The sequence below is a fragment of the Saccostrea echinata genome, unplaced genomic scaffold (assembly GCF_033153115.1).
Source record: "Saccostrea echinata isolate AGI-Se365-2 ecotype Australia unplaced genomic scaffold, CSIRO_AGI_Sech_v1 ptg000002l, whole genome shotgun sequence".
NCBI lineage: Eukaryota > Metazoa > Mollusca > Bivalvia > Ostreida > Ostreidae > Saccostrea > Saccostrea echinata.
The window spans coordinates 11,224,907-11,246,242 of NW_026889751.1; the positions used below are offsets into that span (position 1 = coordinate 11,224,907).

Below are 21,336 nucleotides of genomic sequence, written 5' to 3' on the forward strand. Positions count from 1 at the left end.
TACACCCATACAACAGCTTAGCACGATCGCAAACCTTTCTGACAACTTTTCTTTGTTGTAATATTTTATGATAGAATTCTTGAGTCCAAGCATTTTCTTGGTATAATGGTATTACAATACAATATTTTTTGTCAACATACCACAATACCGGAATATCGGTATTGTTCCCCAGCTGTACAAAATACATTTGGTACAGGGAGCGACATTGAACAATCTCAAAATTTGCCTGTGGGCTACTGCAACCCTGATTAATGTTTTTAGATCAAGTTAAAGTTTTTGGAACAGGTCTAATTTCCAGTTAACTGTAAGTCCTATGTTGACCAAACTTGCATGGATGATACATTTAAGGATGCACATTACCAGGCTTGCTTCAGCTTCTGGATCTGACCTACATTTTCCAGTTGAATGACCAGGTTAAAGTATTTGGTGCAGGTTTCATTTCCAATTTAGTCGCCCGCGTGGCGCAGTGGTTAAAGTGTTTGCGCTAGAGTTGCGGAGTAAGGAGTTGATCCTTACATTGCGGGTTCATATCCCACTGTGGGACTTTGAGACCGATGAGACCGTATAAACTGAGGTCCCTTGTCGCAGTAGGTGCTGGCACGAAAAAGATCCCTCACTGCTCAATGGCCTGAGTGCTGAGTAAAGGTCAAAATTTGCAGCTCTCCATCGGCAAGTGGTGGCGTCGCCGTATGAGTGAAAAATTCTTGAGAGGGATGTTAAACAACAATAAACAAACATTTCCAATTAACTATAAGCCCAATGTTGACCAAATTTGCATGAATGATACATCTGAGGATGCACACTACCAGGTTTCGGATTTGTCCATGTGTTTTAAATCAGGATCAAAACATCTTCACAGGCCAATTTCAATTTTCAAAAATTGTTTAAATTATGATCTCTTTAATTGAATTATTGCTCTGACTAAAAGAATTGATGCGCTCATTATTTCCTCTGATAAATTTGTGTAAAAAATAAAATTACAAATCATTATCAGGGGCGTAGCTAGACGAAAATGATGTGCACGCCAAAAAAAAGGCAGGGGGTCTGGAGGCCGCCTTGAAGCCCCCAGTGGGTCCAGGGCGAAGCCCTGGTGGGGGCCCAGGGGGGAAGCCCCCGGAAGCTCCTGGGTTTTCACGTTTAGACTGAACAAAATTTACGGTATTTTTAAATATATAACGTATGCTACAAGATGAAGTCAACTTCGCGATATTTTGATTTATGACACCAAAAAATAATAGATCTATTAATATTTAAAAAATATTTATGTTTTTTTTTTGTTATAAAATCAAGTGCATTGTCTGAATTTTTGTGATTACTTTAAAAAGGTATTTTTAGTTCCATTTTTTGTCTAATTTTTAAATAATGAAAATAAAACAAAACAATTTTAATCCAGCAAATTTAATTTCCCCAAAACGTGCGGCGTCATGTTTCGTGTTTTATCGTTTAGCCTTTACCTAAAATTCTCCAAAATCCATTTTTCTGGATTTAGCATTAACAAATTGTTCCATTGCTTTTTAGCTCACCTGAGCTGAAAGCTCAAGTGAGCTTTTCTGATCACATTTTGTCCGGCGTCCGTCTGTCTGTCCGTCTGTCTGTCTGTAAACTTTTCACATTTTCGACTTCTTCTCAAGAACCACTGGGCCAATTTCAACCAAACTTGCCACAAAGTATCCTTGGGTTAAGGGGATTCAAGTTTGTTCAAATGAAGGGCCATGCCCTCTTTCAAGGGGAGATAATTAGGAATTAGTGAAAAAATAAAGGCATCATTTAAAAATACATAGAAATATAAAGGAAAATATCTTCTTCTGAAGAACTGCAAACCATGATTAGTCATTTTGATATGGAAGCATCCTCAGGTAGTGTAGATTCAATTTTTTTCAAATGATGACCTCCAGGGGTAGGGTGGGGCCCAAAGAGGGATGGAAAGTTTTACATAAGAACATATAGAAAAAATATTTCTTCTCAAGAACAGAAAAGCTATGTTTAGTCATATTTATATGGAAGCATCCTCAGGTAGTGTAGATTCAAGTTTGTTCAAATGATGACCCCTGGGGTAGGGAGGAGCCACAATGGAGGATCAAATTTTTACAAAGGAATATATGGGGATTTTTTTTTTTTAAATCTTCTCAAGTACAACAAAGCCATTTGTTATATTGACATGGAAGCATCATCAGGTAGTTTTAAAATTTAAGCCCCCCCCCCCCGGTCTTTTCAATACTGAACTGATTTGTGCTTTTGCCTAGCCAATGTGCTCAGGTGAGCAATGTGGCTTATGGGCCTCTTGTTCTATATCAATTTTAAAATCTCTGTGAATATGGAGAAGTCCAAGCGATGACAATCTGTCATTTCTCATAGTGGAACGGACGTACGTTTTCAGTCGCCGCAAAACGCCGAAGGACCTCTCTGCAGTTGCGCTTGCTACCGGCATGGTTAGCAATATGAATAAAATGGACTCTATTGTTGGATATAGCGCTGAATTAATAGAATCTAATGTACTGCAAAGTGTGCGCGGTTTCTCATCTTGCGCCGTCAATCCCCATCTTGTGCGCCAACGGGCAACTTCTCTCCTAAACTCTTCCAAAGACAATATGATATCGTCCTGAAAGGCATTGTATATGGCTGCAATATGTTCATTGGTAATATTTTCTAAATATATGGGAAGAAGGTGTTGCGCCATGAAACGATCCTCGGATTTAAGTAGTCGCGAATCGAGTTCCATAATAACGTGATCCACAAATGGATAATACAATGAAATGCGCCAATACTGTCGGGGAGTATCAGCTGGGTGATTGGCTCTCCCTGTCTGTCTTCCACACCGTCTTGGCATACTTTCATCCACTTGTAGCGGTGTAGCTAAATCTAATGCCACCTGATACAACTCGTCCCAAACTGAATCATCTTCCCTTTCCTGCCTCAGCATCTCAACAACAACTCTACACTCCTTGACTGCCTCAAGTAGATCGCATTCGACTCCCTGTAAGAAAAGAGAAAGGTGAACAGTGCTTTGTAGGACGTGCTCGGCAACAACTAGACCAATGATAAAATCAAATCTCGTAACTGCGTTAACCTGCTGTCCTGCTTTATCATCACCTTGGTCGTGCAAACTCTCAAGCGCATGTACAACTACCGGAAAAGATGTCTTGAAAGTGAACAAAGCATCCGCACGACTTGTCCATCTTGTCTCACATAAAGTCCGAAGCTTAGTTCTCTTTTCCATTTTTTCTTTTGTTGCCTCGTCTGCTTCCAGTTCATCAAAGAAAGCCTGTAGCTTCTTTGATGAATAATCAAAAGAAAATGCAATTTCTTGAACGGTGGTCATTACGCTGCGAATCGACTTGTTACTGCAACTGTGCACAACGGCTAAGTTCAGACAGTGGGATTTGCAATGTACATATAGCGCACCTGGTACAACCTGCCGTATTCTTGCCTGTACCCAACTGTACTTTCCAGACATATTGGCTGCTCCATCATACCCCTGAGCTCTCATTTTTGCAATATCTATACCAGCCCCTTGAAGAGTTTGAATCAAAAGTTCGGCTAGATGTTCACCTTTTGTGCTACGTGCCATAACAAAGTCAAGAAAATCCTCTTTAATAGATTTTTCATTGCTCACTTGATCCCGAACCAAGTAACGTAGGCAAACAGAAAGTTGTTCTCGAGTCGCAGTATCTGTGGTTTCATCAGCTATGAGCGCACATTTACTCTTGTTGCAATCAGCAACAATGGCAGTTCGGATTTGGTTTGCTAGCAAATTTATAATTTCATTTCGAATGTCAGGGGATGTGTAGAGAGTTTTGCGATTCCCTGAAAGATGTTCAGCAAGTATTTCATCACCCTGCGCCATAGAATGCAATATTGCTATGAAATTACTGCGTTCCGGAACGTGTCCACGGATGGGTATATTTTGCTTTCCACAAAGCAGAGGTACTTCCATAATTTTCTTCAAAATATGACGATTTTTTGAAACTTGGGCCTTTCTAAATGTTGATAATTTATACAAGATGGGCTCTTCATTGCCATCTTTAGAGTAAATTCGTATGAATTCCTCGGCCATTGTTTGGTATGTGTAATGTGGTGAATTTTCCCTAAGGTGACGTTTGATGAAACCAGGTAAGTTTGACCAGTCTGTAACTTTATTTATGAAAAGTTTTTCTTTGCATTCTTTTCGGCCAAACAAAACACATGGACCACAGTATAGGGCATCATCTTGAATGCTGTATCGTAACCAAGGGTGATCTAGAAGCCATTTAGCAGATAAACGGCGTCGACGATTTCCAAAGTCCCTATGGAAGCAATAACAAAAAATCACACTGGCATTGGATTTCTTAGTACCATAACGTAGATGCTTATTTTAGAAATGTCATAAAAATGAATGACGAAGATATTCAGGTTACATGTACTATAATGTCAACAATCTTTAATTTCCTTTTTATTTCCCTACAACTGTCAAGAGATCTTTTTCATTATTGGTTTAATATTTACCTTGCAGGAAAGTCGAAAGTGTGGGGATTTTCCCATTTACATGTCAAAATCTTCATTTTTGTTTCCTTCACAAGCAGTTCGGAGTCGTCTAACGTGGCAATATCTGGGTAGGGTGGGAGGCTTGCAGAAATCGTCGAAGATGAACATGATGGAGGTGATTCCTTCGAAGGGGTTGATGCCCCTGAATCATTATCGGGGATACATGTATTTTGCTCAGATTTGTCTGGTGTTGAAACCGGTTTCGTAACCTTACTGAAAAACCGGTCTATAGTTTGATTCGACTGCTTTGATTTGGGTTTCGTTTCGGGTGTTTTTGACATTATTGATTAGTTTGTATAATACGTACCATGCCAGTCATTTCATTATCGGAAATACAGTTACGCGCATTTAAATTGGAATTTTTATGAAAAGAGTTTGTAAATCCGGATTAACTATAGGTATTACATATATAACGTTAGGCCTGCAGGCATAGTAAGTTTACACGGAATCTTTTAGGAATTTAATTTTTTATATGACGATATAATCATTTTTTTAATAATAAATTTTATAAAAATGCACAGTAATTTTTTTTTGGACTAAAAGATGTGCACGCCATGGCGTGCTGGCGTATAGGCAGCTACACCCTGATTATACCAAGGTCTAAATAATTTGTTAATTAATTTTGCAAGCTTTTATTCCACCACATTGTTAAGCTTAACAATTGATGCATGTAAATTGACAAAAGTGCATCCAATCAATTATTGATTTCTTCAATTAAATGAATGAGAGAAATAATTGATTTGATGCATGCATCATTTTAGCTATTGTGCGCAATAAAGGAATTAATTATCTCTTTAAATAATTCAAGATACATGTAGCTTCAATTATTTGAGTTCATGTAAATTTTTGCACTCCGTAGACAGAGAAGTTGGCACCTTTTATAACGGACTTATCTTGAACCACTGAATCTTAGGCAATAACCATTCAGTCTTGTGTGTGTGTTTTGTGGTTTGTTTGTTTTTTTGTTTTGTTTTGTTTTTTTTTTTTTTTTTTGGTTCTTGGTTTTTTTTTTAATTTCTCATTCGTTTTTCTTGTATAGCAAAATGCGGAAGTAAGTACCGCAAGTATAATGATGAGCAGACGTTTTCCCTTGAACTTACCCCCCCCCCCCCCTGTTTTTGTTGGAACTTTTTTGAGTTTTATGGCTCAGACTTCTTCTTGTTTAGTCCATATTCCATATTTTTGATGGCTCTTCTTTAAAATTTGGTGAGAAAACGATCTTTCCTAGCTCTTGAAAATAGCGCGCTATATGCTGACGGGAAAACGTTCGTGTTTTGAGTCAACAGCACCATATGTCAGATGGTTTCCCCATTTTAAACTCAGTCCATGCAGTCTGCCCTGACACATCTTAAGACACATTCAAGACACATCTCACGTTTTAGTTTAGACCAGATTTTATTTGAAAATAATAAACATAATTTACAGACATTAACAGTGAAGGATGATCAAATAAGATTTAGTATTAAACCCTTTTCCCATTTCAGACCTCTTTATTGCATGTTCTATCATCTCTTTTTCATCCCCGAGTTGAAAAACAGGCTCCCCCCCCCCCCCCCATCAGCTAAGCTATTCCGTTTTTTCGAATTACATGTTCGTCTAAAGTTTGATTTTTGCACTCTGTCCTTTTTTTAAGCTTTCCAAATAGAAATATTATTATTCTTTACATCGGCCGCTGGCAATATAAAACAAAGGCGGTCTTTGTTTCCATAAAACAATTTTACAAAAACAATTTTTGAATTTTCTAAAGAATGTACATTTCGATACAAATGTACATGCAATCTTACAAGTCAGTTTAAAACTTAAAATTTTCAAAACCTTGTATTGAAAATTTTAAGTGTTAGACTGACTTTTAGCGCATCTAGTGTACATGTAAACTATATATAGTTTGGGGGGGGGGGGTTCCTAAAACATTTGACAAGCAAAACAAAGCAATTGCAAAAAATCCTATCTCGTGAGAAGGTGGGAGCATTTCCTAACTGTTCTGTTCTGTATAATTTTTTTTCAATTTCAATGTTCGAATTTGTCATTTTGCGACTGTACAGCAACAAAATGTGTGAGGGGTGTGTGTGTGTGGGGGGGGGGGGCAGCTTCCAAATAAAAATTTATACAGTTAAACTACATTAAAAAACTATACCCCCCCCTTTTTGTGTACTACGGACCTGTTTATGATGAAATTGCAAAAAAAGTTTGTCCTTTCAAAAGAAAATTTACTCTTGCTTAACAAGAAAGCAAAAGACATCCTAACCAGAAATCATGTACTTTTAAACCAATACTGAACATATTTCTGGATTCGATGCATTTACACGTGTTTTTATAAATGTTGATAATATAAATTAAAACTTAAATCTGAGGTCTAGAAAATTAATTGTTATATTAAAAGAACATCTGAGTTCATTTATGTTTTGCTCCGTCTTGTATTTGTCATTTACTGAGATGTTCAATAATTAAATTTAGAACGCTGCGAACAATAGTACTGCGAGGAAAGTCAATAACAGATTGAATTTCTGATCTATACACATGCATTTATTTCACGTTGGTGTCGTTCACTTGTGGAAGAGCATTCACGTGTTGACATTTGTGGACTAGTCTCTACATTACGATAACTGTCTTTGCACGAGCGAAAATTGACCATTAGAGAGGTGTATGTGAGTGTGTTGCCAAATTAGGTAACCGATGTGTGCTTTTGTCCGTGGGGAATAATAATATCGCACGGTCAATCGAGATCCCACCATTGTGCGACTTCTACGAAGATTTTGGTAGGTAAGTGTTCATTTTTATAAGTTTCTAGAATTTTTTAACAAAAAAAATGGTTTAAGATTATTTTATTTTAATATATGTGTTAATTAAAAGGAATGGGGTTGTTCATTGTCCTTCGTTTCTGAAATTTGTCGATTTAATTAAGCTTATAATCAAGGAATGGGAAAGGGGGGGGTCTAGCAATTTACGAGTTCCAGGCCTTTCAATTCCTAAAACAGACAATTAATATTTCTATAATATACAATTTAATTATAAACTGTATATTTTTTTCGTGCAAGTCATTGTTTAAATAAAAATCACATAATTATACCACAGCTGAAATAGAACTAAAAGTCATTTTTATTACCAAAAAACAGAATGTTGATGCATTGTGTATTTATATTATTTTTTATCAATTGAATGGTTTAATTCAGCATAATTTAACAATTATCCCTTTTTTTCAATGAGTTAGTACTGCCTTGCGCCGTCTTTTTTATTGCTTAATTAATTTGCAGCTATATTGTACCATTACCTTCAAATTACGGACACATTTTCGGGAAAAATAATCAGAAGAACTTGTACAAATCTACATTTTTTCAGTCCGTACAATGTTGACTGCTGATTTTTAATACATGTATACATATGAAAAACAAAAAATATGTTTATTATATTTAATTTCTATTTTATTTAATACTCATTGACGTGCAGTTGCAGGGTTGATCATAGACTCCTCGGACAGGCTTTGGAAATCATGGTTACCGAGAGGAATATTAATTCTGATGGCAGGGGGAGTGACAGGGTAAAGTTCCAGATCAATTATTATTTCTAGGGGGGCAATGGGATCGAAGGAGCAATTTAAAAATAATCATACCCATCGATTTTGAAATCTAATACATGTATAAAAATATTGTTTGACAATTTTTTTTCTCTCTCTCAACTTTTATAGATAGATTGATATATTCTTACCTTGTCACTTAGAAATTATGTGGCTAATTATGACATATTAAAGTTGGTTAAGTGTGACCCAATACATGGGATACATTGAGAAAACAAGAGTCTCATGGACCAGAACGGTCTCCTGAGTCTCAAAAGGCGGATTTTTAGCCCGTTTTATAAAACTCAAGAACCCACATTTATACCATGTCCTTCTTGAAAAGATTTTTTGTTATAAAGTATTCCTTTATACCGGTAGTACAATGAAAAGCATTGAACCAACCAACCCACCCACTCACATAAAGAGGAGAGGTCCATACCCACTGAAAAAAACTATGCCCGACAGGTTTTTTTCACATAAAAGAGAGAAAAGAAAGAAGAACGCATGTATAAAAAGACGCTTTGAGTTAGAAAGACTTTGCTTTGCATAGTATGAAGATATTTTGTTAAAAAATCGCTCGGCTGAATTATTTTCATTACTTTAGATTTCATAAAATTATATGGGACTGCGATCTAAAGATGTTTGTATAATGTGTATAATTTTGGTTGGACAGTTATTATTTATATACCTTACTTAAATGATATCTTAGTAAATACACGAGACCAACTAGCAATAAAAACAGGTTCACAACCAGCTGGAGAACTGAAGCTCTCTAGACTGTTTAAAAAAAATATTGACAGACCAGGGATCCACGGGAAAAAATGTTTTCTAGTTTTGAGCTTATTTCTCTAATTAACATCCCATTGAAGTATTTAATTTCCGGGATTAGTGCATCCTCATAATGTCAAGGTTTTGTGATTTCAGAACTCCACACAAACTGTTTGTGTGGAGTTCTGAAATCATCACAGAACCTTGACATTGTGAAGATGAGATTAGTGAAGGTGTTTAAAGATACATACCATAAACAATTTTTTCTTATCTCCCACACTGAAGAGTATCACTGGTATTTTTCAATATTTCTTTCAATGGAAATGTAATTAAAGAAATTTTATTTGTTTAAAATGTAAAATTACACTCTTGAAAATATCCCAAGAATATTGCCCCTCTAAATCCGCCAATGAAAATGGAGGAGAAAATATTCTAAGGATTTTTTTTTTTGATGGTCATCGCTGCAACGAATTTAAATCGTTATTTTGATATGTCACTGTGATTGGCGCTACTGCACACACAGACAGAGGTCTAGGAAAGCTTTATATTGAAGCTGTACCATCTTATCTAATATAGGGAATGCACTTTAAAACTTTGAAGAATCTTTATCCACAAGACAAAATTCCAAAAAATTAATTCCTTGCTATTTGATCTGTTAATCACTGAAAGGTTTCGCATAGGTGTAAGGTGTTAATTTCCAGCTTTAAAGGGGGTAATAGATAGGATGTACTTGAGAATCAGGCACGTGGCATCGTTCTTTGAAGTTTCTCACTCTCAAAAAAAAAGTACAATTTACCATGGAAGAAATACTGCAACAGAAAGCGGGAGGAAAATGGCGCTAAATGGAAAAAGTGGGGGTGACCCCTAAAACCCCCACCCACTCCCCCGACTATAGACTTGCGAACATCAGGATATGACAATATATACTGTAAATTAAGGCTGACATTACAACTATTCTTTAATTATATCCAGCTTACGTTAAAAGATGTCTTCATTGTGAGATTTTTCTGGTATTGATTTCTACAGAACGCTTCTCTGTAACTGCTTGACAACATGTTTCTTTTGGATTTTTTTTATGGCAAAATGTTATCCAGGGTGAAATGGGAATTTTGTAATAAGTAAAAAGCAGGATACAAAGGTAAGGGGAAAAAAACGAATATTCGACGAGATATGTTTGTAACACTGTATCGATATATATGTGTATTTTTCTTTTGTTGGAATGAGTTGTCATAAACATTGATATGTCATCCTTGTATATTTGTATACAAATGCTTGAAGGTAAAAAAAAAAGATTTTTTTTTGGACATCCTTCTTTAAAGTCGGCCACAAAAAGAAACCACAGAGAAAAAAAATAGGCCTTATGATCTTATATTTCATTTTATACAAACCTATGAGCTGTAATGGAGAATTTGAAAGAGAGAAACATTCAGCCATTAGATGTTGACTTACTTGTATCCATTGGATTTGCAATAGATAGTACATAAATAACAAATTTTACTAAAAATAGTCTTATCTTGGGTCTCTCAGGCTATGACCACTTTATCCTCACCTGGAAGAAGAAGTTTGGCTTCGTGTTACAAAAAATATAGAGTTTGGTGAAGACTCAATAATCATTATATTCCCCAGTCTTCCTCCTGGAAGTATAGGGGTAAAAAAAATAAATAAATAAGGTACAGTTATTGTAAATTTTAATTTAAAGACCAACTTAGCCTCCACCCTAGACCTGAACCCTGGGGACATGAATTTCATATTTTTTTGTAGAGGGTTACATTTGTGAGGTGGGAACAGGGAAGCCAACAGACTCCAGATTTTTTAACCACCTTTTTTGTTGAAAAGGAATTGTTTAGTGACCGAAATTTGGACCTGAGATCTGATTGTTGAATTAAAGTACTTATTATTTTGAAAATTAGCATATTTGAAGTACGCAAAATATCCTTCGTGAATTTGTACGCATTTATAATGACAGTACTAATTAAAAACAACTGAGATTTTTTTTTATTTGAATCTTCAGATTCAACCGGACGCAAGAAGAAAAACATCAAATGTCAATATCCATGAATTACCTTACCAAGTTAATATGATGTCATCGACTTCAGCTGGTAAGGAATCATCCACCAACCTTTGTTTGTGTATATAGCCGGGGAATTTAAGTTGCAGATATTGAAGAAAAAAAATTACGTAACCGGCTTAGGCGGTGGTAAAAGTGTGTTATTTTTTCTGCAAGAGATGCAACAGGTACTCCTGTACTAACAACCAAAAGAAAGCATTTTATTGTTTACTTTAAATCTAATTTAATGACATTACCACATCGAAAATTATTTATTCAATAAACACACGTATTTTCTTTAGAACTAATAATTCCTATATTATAAAAAAACTTTTGAATTACGAGTATTTCATTCAAAAGATTTATGTGAATTTTTATAAAACATAACTTTTTTGGGGAAAAAAGACAGATAACTCTGTAATTTTGGTAAAACTTCTGTTGTTCACTATTGAAATCAACGGAAAATATTTTTACCCCCCCCCCCCTGCGAAACAAAAAATTCTTTTTTACAGGTATTATGAGTTCTTATTCGACAAATTCATACGAAAGCATTTGTTGTTTCACCGGGGGGGGGGGGGGGGAGGGATACGTTTATAGACCCCCCCCCCCCAAAAAAAAAAACAGCAAAAAAAAAAAGTCATTTTTTTACCAATTTCAAATGAGATTAAAATTGAAAAATTGTAGTTTATCAATCTTATGCCTTGAATTTTACATAAGTTAAACATACGGAAATATTTAAGGGTCATTTATTCATTTCCATGCATATTCGAAAAATTTGGTGATGCTAATGATCAGAAAGTCTTATTTCAATGGATAAAATTTTCTACCCAAATATGATAAGTTGTTAAAAATAAATAAATAAATAAATAAATAAATAATAATAATAATAATAACAAAAAATAAAAGAGGAATAAACTTTTTGACAGTGGTTTTAAAATTATTAATAAATTACTAATGAACTCCTCTTTGTATTCAATTAAGTTTTATTGGCCAAATTGTCATTAATATTAAATTAAATGAGTGCAAAATGTAGGTGGGAATCACAGTTAGCGTGCGTAGTTCTTTATGACCTCACCATTTATTCATGTCTCTGTCTGACATTTGACGCGGTAAAAATGTTTCGAGAAGACCCTAATCTAAGTTTTTATATTTCTGAAATATTTTCATATTTAAACTTGAATATTAATAACAATATGTGAAGAATTTTATTTCTGTCAGATCAGTCAAATCTTTAGAAGGACCGGTCTTTAGTATGTCCCACCCCAATTGAAAACTAAAAGTAGAATAGTCACGGGACTTGGCAGTCCGTCTTCAAGAAGAGCTTCAACTTGTAAATATTGAGTTGAACAGTGCAGTTTCGTGTTTCGCTGTAAGTTTGCAAAGTTGTGCAGTAGTAAAGATAAATTCCTTATTTTACTTATGTAAATTAAGAGGAAAATAGCCATTACATGTGATATATGCTGCATAATTTAACACTACATACCTCAACACGCGACAGTAAATAACAATATGGCCGTCTTTGTTGACATTTTTAGTTCGGTATGTGAACTTGACGGATATAACAAATTACGTTTATACCAAAGCAAAATCTTCTGTCCCTGGCACTTCATTATAAGTGCATTTTACTGTATAATTTTTTTATTAAATGTTGATTTTTTTAATTTTCTTTAGTATTCAGTATGGCCATTCAATAATTTAATATATACCAGAAAATAAAATACTATGTGTCTAGAGAGGCTAGGCCTCTTTGACTTTCACTTGCTAACTTTGTGCAAAAGAACTGATAATTCTTTTCAAAAGTAAAAAAAAAAAAGGAGAAAAAAATAAATGACAACTGAAGATTTAGGTTAAAGCGTTTTCTAGTCTTATTATATGTACCATGCATAATATGACCTGGTCACCATGAATTGACCCATTCATATGTCATAAGCACACAGAACACCAAATCATTGATCAGTCATCAGTGATAGGCATCTGACAGAACAAATGATTCACTGACTACATGTTAAACATTGACACTTGATACATGACTTGCAGAAAATACTGATCAAGACTGTATTTCTTTCATACAGCTTATGAAATAAGTGGTATGATACTTTCATATTGATTTAATACTTATACTTTAGGCCAATTGTATAAGTTTTAATTCTAAAAATGATTCAGCAGTTCATATACTTGGGTTATAAAGGGAAATAAATAATGTTTTGTCTCTATGTGCACGCATTTGTACCCATGTATTTGCTGGTAATATGCATCCTTTGCATAAATGGCAATTTTTAGATCAACGAAGTCTATGCATGTCCTCTGTCATCCATTAATTTTGAACATTTTCAATCCTTCCTCTTAAATCATGACCCCTACTTAAGTATTCAATCCACGAGTGGGGCTATATTCTGTATACTAGTATTGTGAAAATGTATTTCATTTATAAAAATGTTCCCCTTTGCTAGCACACCTCTAGGAGACAAACCAGTAGGCAAAGCAGTAAAACAAGGGAAAGGATCTTGTTGACATAAAATTCCAGAGTTTTGCTCTTGAAAGGGGTTCAGGCCCTAGGTTGGGGCTGTTATGCAGTACTATGTAGTGAAAATGCATTTTATCTTTAAAAATCTTCATCAATCCTAGCACCAATAGATCTAGGAGACAAGGACATAGCAAAAACCAACCAAGAGGAACTCTACATAAATTGTGAAATATATATTAACTTGGCTCCAGACGACATCTTCAAATCCCAAGCCAAGGGTTTCCACATAATTGAGCAGATCGAGTGGATAAAAAACCCTTAACTTGGGAAGATGACAGAGGTTAGGAACCACCACCCCACGTTTCCAACTATCGTTGATGTTCCTGGCATACTCTACTAACTAGACAGTGATTCTTTATATTTCCATTGCATTGTGAAATAAAATTGTAAATTTAGATTTTAAAAATGTAGACTAATAGATTTAAATTACACGAGGTCTCCCATGTCAATTTAATAGTCCCGGCCCAGGGACTTCAAACACAAAGACAGCCGCATGAGATTTACATGCATATTAGGCCTACCTAGCGTCAGATGCTAAGACATACACACGAGATTTACATGCATATTTTGCCTCCTTAGTTCCTGGCCTATCGCTTGGCGAAATTTGCATTCTGGTAGAATGATCAAGAAATCAAGTCAACTAACTTTCAAAGAGTTATCACAGAGAAAACAAATAGAAATGGAAATATAAATGCATATAAACCGGTACATGTATTAACTTGATATAGTCCTGGTGGCAATAAAAGTAAATTCTTTTTTTTTCAGTCATGTTGAAAACATTTTGGAGGATGAGATTTGGATTTTATCAGGATTGATTATCAATGAATTATTTTAAATCTTTTTTTTTTGGTTCATTGACAATACTTTACCTTGTACTGGAGAAGCCTGCAGATAATAAAATGTGAAGAAAATCAATATTACCTTTGTGACTGAAGTAATGAATTTACATAAAACAGTTGAGTCTTAAGAATTGGTTGATAAAAACAAATATCTTTTTTATGATCACTCTTGCCTCATTGTTGCAGTCGGGTTGAACCCAAAGAAAAATCTGACTACATTTTGTAAAGATTTATAAAATACTTAAAATTGTAGAGTTTCATGTTAAATTATGAAATGCAAAGCTAGTTTCTGATAACAGAGATCAGCCACTGGGATGAGACTTTGGGGTCCCCCTGCCCTCAGTGTATGTGCCATTTAAGTTATTTTTTACGAAACAATTAGTTTATTTTATAAATTGCCATCAAAACTTTGAACTACTATTAAGATATACAATTAAACCATGAATTATGGTCCCTCTAATGATATTTCTTCAACTAATTTAGATAAAAGTTATGTCCCTTTGAAAAAGCAAATTTATTGTTAAATATTTTATCTTGTTTCTCTTCACAGTTAACTCTTAAGATTGAAAGAGTTAACAGAATCTTTGATACTTTCAGATTTCAAGATTGATAAACTTTAAAATTTAGACAAATTTATGCATTAAACATGTATAGTGTTCAGTGAAAAGAAAAATTGGTTTAAAAAAAGGTTAATTAAAAAAAAAACTGAATAGATTTTTAAAAATAGTACTCACTAAATTTGTAGTTTAAACTGTATGAATTTGATGATTAATGATTTATGAATTGTTCTCTCTCCAGATGAGGCAGATTTTGCTTGTGAACCAGATCCTAATGTCATAGCCTCAGCAAAATTCCAACAACTAAGGCTTGAATTCCTTGTGGCGGTAGAAAAAATCAGAAGGGAAACAGAGGCTGCAAAGGTCAGAAACAAGCAATTAAATCAGCAGTCTCGAGTACATATAGGAGGACAACAGAGTTGTTCTCAACCTCCATACACAGGAGAGCTACAAAGCTGTCATCAGACTCCACACACAGAAGAACAACGAAGTAGTCAAAAAGCTGCCACAATATGCTCTGGAACCTCTGGACCAGAACAGATTACACAAAACTGTGTTATCCCTGAATTAGATTCTTACACTGAAAACTTGCTAACTGTGCCTACAAATTTAACAGAAATTCAAAATAAAACAGACGGAACTTGTGCATCACAGAGTACAGGTAAATTGTATGCAAAATTTTCTTCTATGAAATAGTAAGGTTCTATTGACCCAAACATTGAAGAATTAGGTTTTGGTGCTGTATCTGTTTGTTTTAACCTTGGCTTAAGCTGTTGCAGGATGTTAAAGACTTCTAGTTTGATTGGGATCAATGTTTTCTCTCAGGTTAAGATCATGTACAGAAATCTAAATGAAATTTCTCATTCCTGGGGAAGGAGAAGGCATATGCCAAGTGTCAGAATTCACATAGAGAATGGATCATAAAGCCAATATACCTTATTGCATATCAATTTATAAACAAAAGGAACTATTATTTAGATTATTTTCTCAAAATCCAATTTAATGAAATAATTATATGTATATAAATTTGAATTACCGAGGGGTAATGATGGCGGATTAAACATTAAAAAAATTTTAAAAATAAGAAACTGAATCCAGCAGTTAATGGAAAAGTGAAATAGCTCAGTGTTTTCCCAACATACATTCTGAATGGAAAGTCACAGAGTGAAATGAATTTTGTGGGGATTTTTTTTTTCAATCTTATTTACAATATTCCATTCAGTCCATTTCAGTCACTTGTCACCAGATATAAAATGGATGTGGGTGATCAAGATAAGGTTACAAATATTTTTACTTTCATGATTTAACAAATCTTTATAAGTCAATATTAAAATTATACTACATGTACTATATTCTTTAAAATAAAGTTCTACATTTTTTTTTTTTTTACATCTATTCTAAGTGGGACAAGTAAACAATGAACTGGACAAGTAACATTTGTTGGCAACTTGTCTGATAAACAAGTGGATATTTTACAAATAGTTTATGTTGCACCCTGTGTACTTTAAAACCCTGGTAACAAAATTTATAGCCATTTTAAGGATAGCTAGCTCTTAAGAAATTTCAGATGGTGCATTAAATGTAAAAATGTTTCATTTAATCATAATATAAATAATAGGGCCATAGACACAGACAAATTTACCCTTTCCTACTCACTGTGTGGCTAGTGCTTCATGATTCAAATACACATCTGATTTTAAGTTTATACCATGTAATGTCTCAATTCTCGGTCACTTGTAAGTCATTAACACCAGTAACCCTGACCTTAATTGATCAGAATGATCAATGATCATTAAATCGGTGATCAGAATAAATGTATTTTTGAGAGCAGTATGTGCCAGACGTCACTCAGTACATGACTGATCAATATATATATATAGTTACTGTATCCAATTGAAGATCCATATAAAACAATTTTTACCTGAACATAAGCATTTATTGGAAGCATGGGATAAATAATTTTAATATGTAGCAGAATAAATAACAAATTAAAATACTATTCGAAGGTCATGTAAATTGAATAAATTTGCTTGTCAAAACATTAATGCCGTCATTATACATCATGCATGTACATTTAAAGACTACTGTTTACGAATAACGGGAGTGTGTGTTTTTAGTAGGTCCAGATCATTTCCAAAAAGCACATGAAACAGAAAATGCAGGAACAGCACCAACCTCAATGGTAAGTGTGTAACAATTATATCTTTTTATTTAGTTTTAAGTTTTATTATATTTTTATGGTAATTAGTAAAACTACTGAACATGATTTTAATTGACCTTTTTTTTTAGGTCACTTGGTAACATAATTCTATGGTAACATTTCTAGTTAACATAAACAACCCATTGTGCATTGTATCATATATCTCCCTGTGCATTATAAAGGACATTCGTGAACTTGTGAAATTTTTATGCTCCTGATATTAAGGATGGGGGAATATTTTCATGGTGGATCTCTGTGTCTGTCTACAGTCATAACTTTAGAAGATGAAAACTATGTAGACCCTGAACTGAGGTCACTTTTACAAGGTCACAGAAATTGGAAGTGTTAGATTCTTCTCTATTTCATTAATTTCATAATGGAGAAATGCTAAAAAATCATACTTAGTACAATGGTAGCTTATTATTAGAAGGTGTGTCCTGACTTTGACCAAAGGAAACAATAGATCAAAGGGTATGTCATGACCCTGACCCAAGATTATTTGAATTAATTAAGGCCATAAAGATCCTCACTAGTAATTCAATAAATCAGTCAACTATTGCATAATTGAGAAGCTCCCTTTTGGATCAGGGGTCACACATTATCAGAGGACTTGTTTTAAATCTGATTCTGATCGGGATCATTTGTATAAGGTCAAGGTCAAAGCACAGAAATGTAAAATCTTGTCTGATCCAACAAATGTAATGGAGAAACATAAGAGGCTCCAAAGTAGCTTGCTATCTTATGATATTATATATGAATTGTATGCAAATTAGTAATAAACATGAACAGCTTTGATTGGGTCCCACAAGAGGGATTAACCCTAGTTGGACAACTCTAGGTTGGACAGTGTTCCCATTACTGCTGCCCCAGAGCATTTGATTTTCTCAGAAATGCATATTGTTACCTTCCTCTGAAATCACTAGAACAATTTCAACTGATTTTGTTATATAGCATTTATAGGGGAAAAGGTTTGAACATCCGATTTGTTTGTAAATGAAATATGCATGCTAATTCTTTGATTTCTGCCTACATGTGCATTTTATACATGGGGATCCCATGTGGCTCAAAATTGGCTTTAAAATGTAACATAATTTCTGCAGTTAGAAAAATGGACTTTGATCCTTTAATTTCAGAGTTTTGTGATTTCAGACAATCTGTACTCCAAAGACAAAGCAAAGAATTGTGGTATTTTGCAATTCTTATATCATTTTTTGTGAATTTGACTGAACTGCAAAATTCCACAATAATTAGACAAGTGCAGAAATTACCCTTTATACAGAAATTGGATAATGTGTGTAAATAATTGTTACTGATCTATTGCCATTTCTGTTCCATACAGGTTGGCCCCAGGGTAGAAAATCCTGTCTTGCCATTGAACTGGAGGACTGGTGGATCAAATTTTGGTGGACAACTTCCAGCAATGGAAAATCAGGGGATCCCTCTTTCACTGGATTCTAAGTACAGTTTTGGTGTTTCCGATGATGTTTTCAGCACAATTAGTGACTTGGAAAGTAGACCAAATTTAACATTCAGTAGAAAAGGGCGAGGAAGTAGGACCGACTCTAACAGCACTCTATGTAAAGTCGCCAAACTGTCTTCTACTGCTTCTGTGCACTCTGACTTGGGCGAGTTTTCAGGTCAGAGTTTGACTCCCCCCACTGGGGAGGGAACAAGTGCTAGTGAATCTGATGATACAACTCTGTCCACCACCACAAACCGCTCCCAGGGGGGAAAATGTAAACGGTACAAGCGGACTCAAGAAGCTTTACAAAGCTCGGGACTTCTGGATGTGACAATGAAGACCGCTGAGCTAATTAAAAGAAATAGGCAGCTACAAAAAGACATTCGGGATTTCAAACAAGAAACTGTGGAGTTTCTCAAGACTGTTTTACAGAATCCTGAAAATAGTGAATATGCTAAAGTTATCCATGGAAAAAAAAACTGTACATTAGATATATAAACTGGTATTTGGGTATATAAGAAAGATAAAACACTTAAAGAAAATTAGAAGATAAATTTAATAATAATTGTATTTAAGGCCAAAAAGAATTAATCAATAGTTTCTCAGGCACCGCCGCATCAGGTCAAAAAACTGCCGCATTGATCTATTTTATTGACGTAAAAAGGGAAATAACTCAATTTTTTCAAGTTGAAAAAGAAAATCGAGTCACTTCCTTTTTCATAAATGCTAAACAAGATTCATAAAAGGAATTTGTCCACCATATTAGATTATTCGCTCACTATATTTGAGGGTCCCTATATAAGCCACTCACTTAGTCACTGTTCAGTGTAATCAGTTGTCACTAGTGTAGATGGACGCATGCCACACAGTACTCGGTATCAAAAAAAAATAAAAAATAAATGTGTACTTTTACTACGACAGGAGAGAAGGATACCCAAAAAATCTCACAACAGTTGCACAGTATATAAACAAACACAAATACATGTAACTGCAATAAAATAAATAAGCAAAGGCAATGCAAGATAACCAGCACGAACTTGTGATGCCATTCCACACCGATACTCATGACAATAAAGCAGTCAGTTGTAAGGAATGTGAAGGGTATATCCAGGTGCTGATATCGTAGATAGTATAATGGAATATGGCTTATGCCTATTTATGAATTGTGTTCAGCTTTAATATGTATTTTATGAATTGGCTTTTAAACAAATGTTTGGAATTACATTATTTGAAGTTAAATACATATTGTAATTAATGTAAGAGAACAAAAAAAGTAAGAATAAGTTGATACTATCATTTTGTTGAATGACTGAACCTGCTCCCCCCCCCCCCCCCCCCCCAAAAAAAAAAAAAAAACCCTGCCTGCTGCATTGGATTTTGAAAATTTTTGCCTGAGAAACTATAAATTTTTTTTGGCCTTATATATTCAAAATATATGTATATGGCTATTTAGTGATATATTTTAGACTTAGTGTGTAATCAGTATACATCAATACAAAAACTTAAAAATTTAGTGAGAATTAAGCTATAAATCTGTAGATTTGAAACTTTGCTCACAAACTGCTGAACTTGATGCTACAAACAGTAGATTGTGAAAGCAATAAATTAGCTCATATTAAAATCTTTTAATGCCAAAGTTTGTGTTCATCCATGAACATTATTTTCATTTCAGTGGCAAGTATGTATCATATAACAGATATATAATACCTGTACTCCAATTTTGATTCTATGGTGGAATCTTGAAAAGTCTTCTGAAAAAAAATTCCTACATATTACTTGCAGATTCAAATGTGGATTATATGATGAATTTGATTATTTAGAAATGATATAGCTTGAATTATGTGAACTGAATAGAGCTGCTCAAGATTTTTTTTAACCTGGTGCTTCAGCCGTACAGTGTAGTAAGTGTGAACTGTTAAAATGACTTTAAACTAAGATATTCCCTGATAACAATATCTATGCAAGTTTAGCCATTGTTGGGCTTGTAATTACTTGTGAAGAGACCTCTAAATCATTTTATGTCATCACTCATCTTGAAAATTTATACATAAAACAAACAGCATAAGAAGCATAGATAGGATCATACAAGGATATATTGGTGCCTTACATAAAAACTGTCATTCTGCTCATCAAAAAAAATCTTTCTTATTTTAGCTCTGTTGGTCAGAGACCAGAAGAGCTTATGCAAAAGTAAGGTGTCCATCATCCATCTGTTGGTCTGTAAACAATTTTTCAAAACGCTATTCCTCGTACAGTTTTTGTCTGATTTCAATATAACTTGGCACACAAGTAGACTACACTGGGGTACATAATTCTATGTAGGAGTTTTTGATGAGTAGCATTGAAATGGTTATTAAAAATAGAAATTTTTTGAATTACTTTCAAAACTACTCCTCCTTCAGTTTTTGTCTGATTTCAATATAACTTGGCACACAAGTAAACTACACTAAGATACATAATTCAGTATATAGGTTTTTGATTTCGATGAATGGTGTTTCCATAGTTACTAAAAATAGAAATTTCTCTGAAATACTTTCAAGACACTATTTCTCCAACAGTTTTGCTGCAAACCAGTTAACTTGGCACACAAGTAGACTACACTAAGATACATTATTCTGTATACCGGTGTTTGATTTCTTTGAATTGTGTTGCCATGGTTACTAAAAAAGAAATTTCTTTGAAATACATTCAAAACACTACTCCTCCTACAGTTTTCATCTTATTTCAATAAAACTTGACACACAAGTAGACTACATTACTTTACTTAATTCTAAATAATAGTGTTTGATTGTGATGAGCGGTGTTGCCATGATTACTTAAAATAGAAATTTATGTGAAACACTTTCAAAACGCCATTCCTTTTACAAG

General features: G+C 34.2%; 2 protein-coding genes across 3 annotated transcripts; one reads left to right on the forward strand and one right to left on the reverse strand.

The window, feature by feature from the left end:
* Nucleotides 1–802: 802 nt before the first annotated feature.
* LOC133177932 (zinc finger MYM-type protein 1-like) lies at nt 803–4,802 on the reverse strand. Its single transcript, XM_061312767.1, has 3 exons — nt 4,483–4,802; nt 2,337–4,283; nt 803–851 (listed from the first exon to the last, which is right to left on the reverse strand). Exons 1-3 carry the CDS (start codon nt 4,800–4,802, stop codon nt 803–805), a joined length of 2,316 nt encoding a protein of 771 aa, XP_061168751.1.
* Nucleotides 4,803–10,858: 6,056 nt separating this feature from the next.
* LOC133200352 (uncharacterized) lies at nt 10,859–20,104 on the forward strand. Of its 2 annotated transcripts, none has more exons than XM_061336169.1 (4): nt 10,859–10,938; nt 15,048–15,467; nt 16,924–16,988; nt 18,346–20,104. In XM_061336169.1, the coding sequence occupies exons 1-4, from the start codon at nt 10,917–10,919 to the stop codon at nt 18,964–18,966; spliced, it is 1,128 nt and encodes a 375-aa protein (XP_061192153.1). In that variant the 5' UTR covers nt 10,859–10,916; the 3' UTR covers nt 18,967–20,104. The 2 variants fall into 2 exon arrangements, with proteins under 2 accessions (XP_061192153.1, XP_061192160.1); XM_061336176.1 differs by having other exon boundaries at nt 16,927–16,988.
* The last annotated feature ends 1,232 nt before the right edge of the window (nt 20,105–21,336 follow it).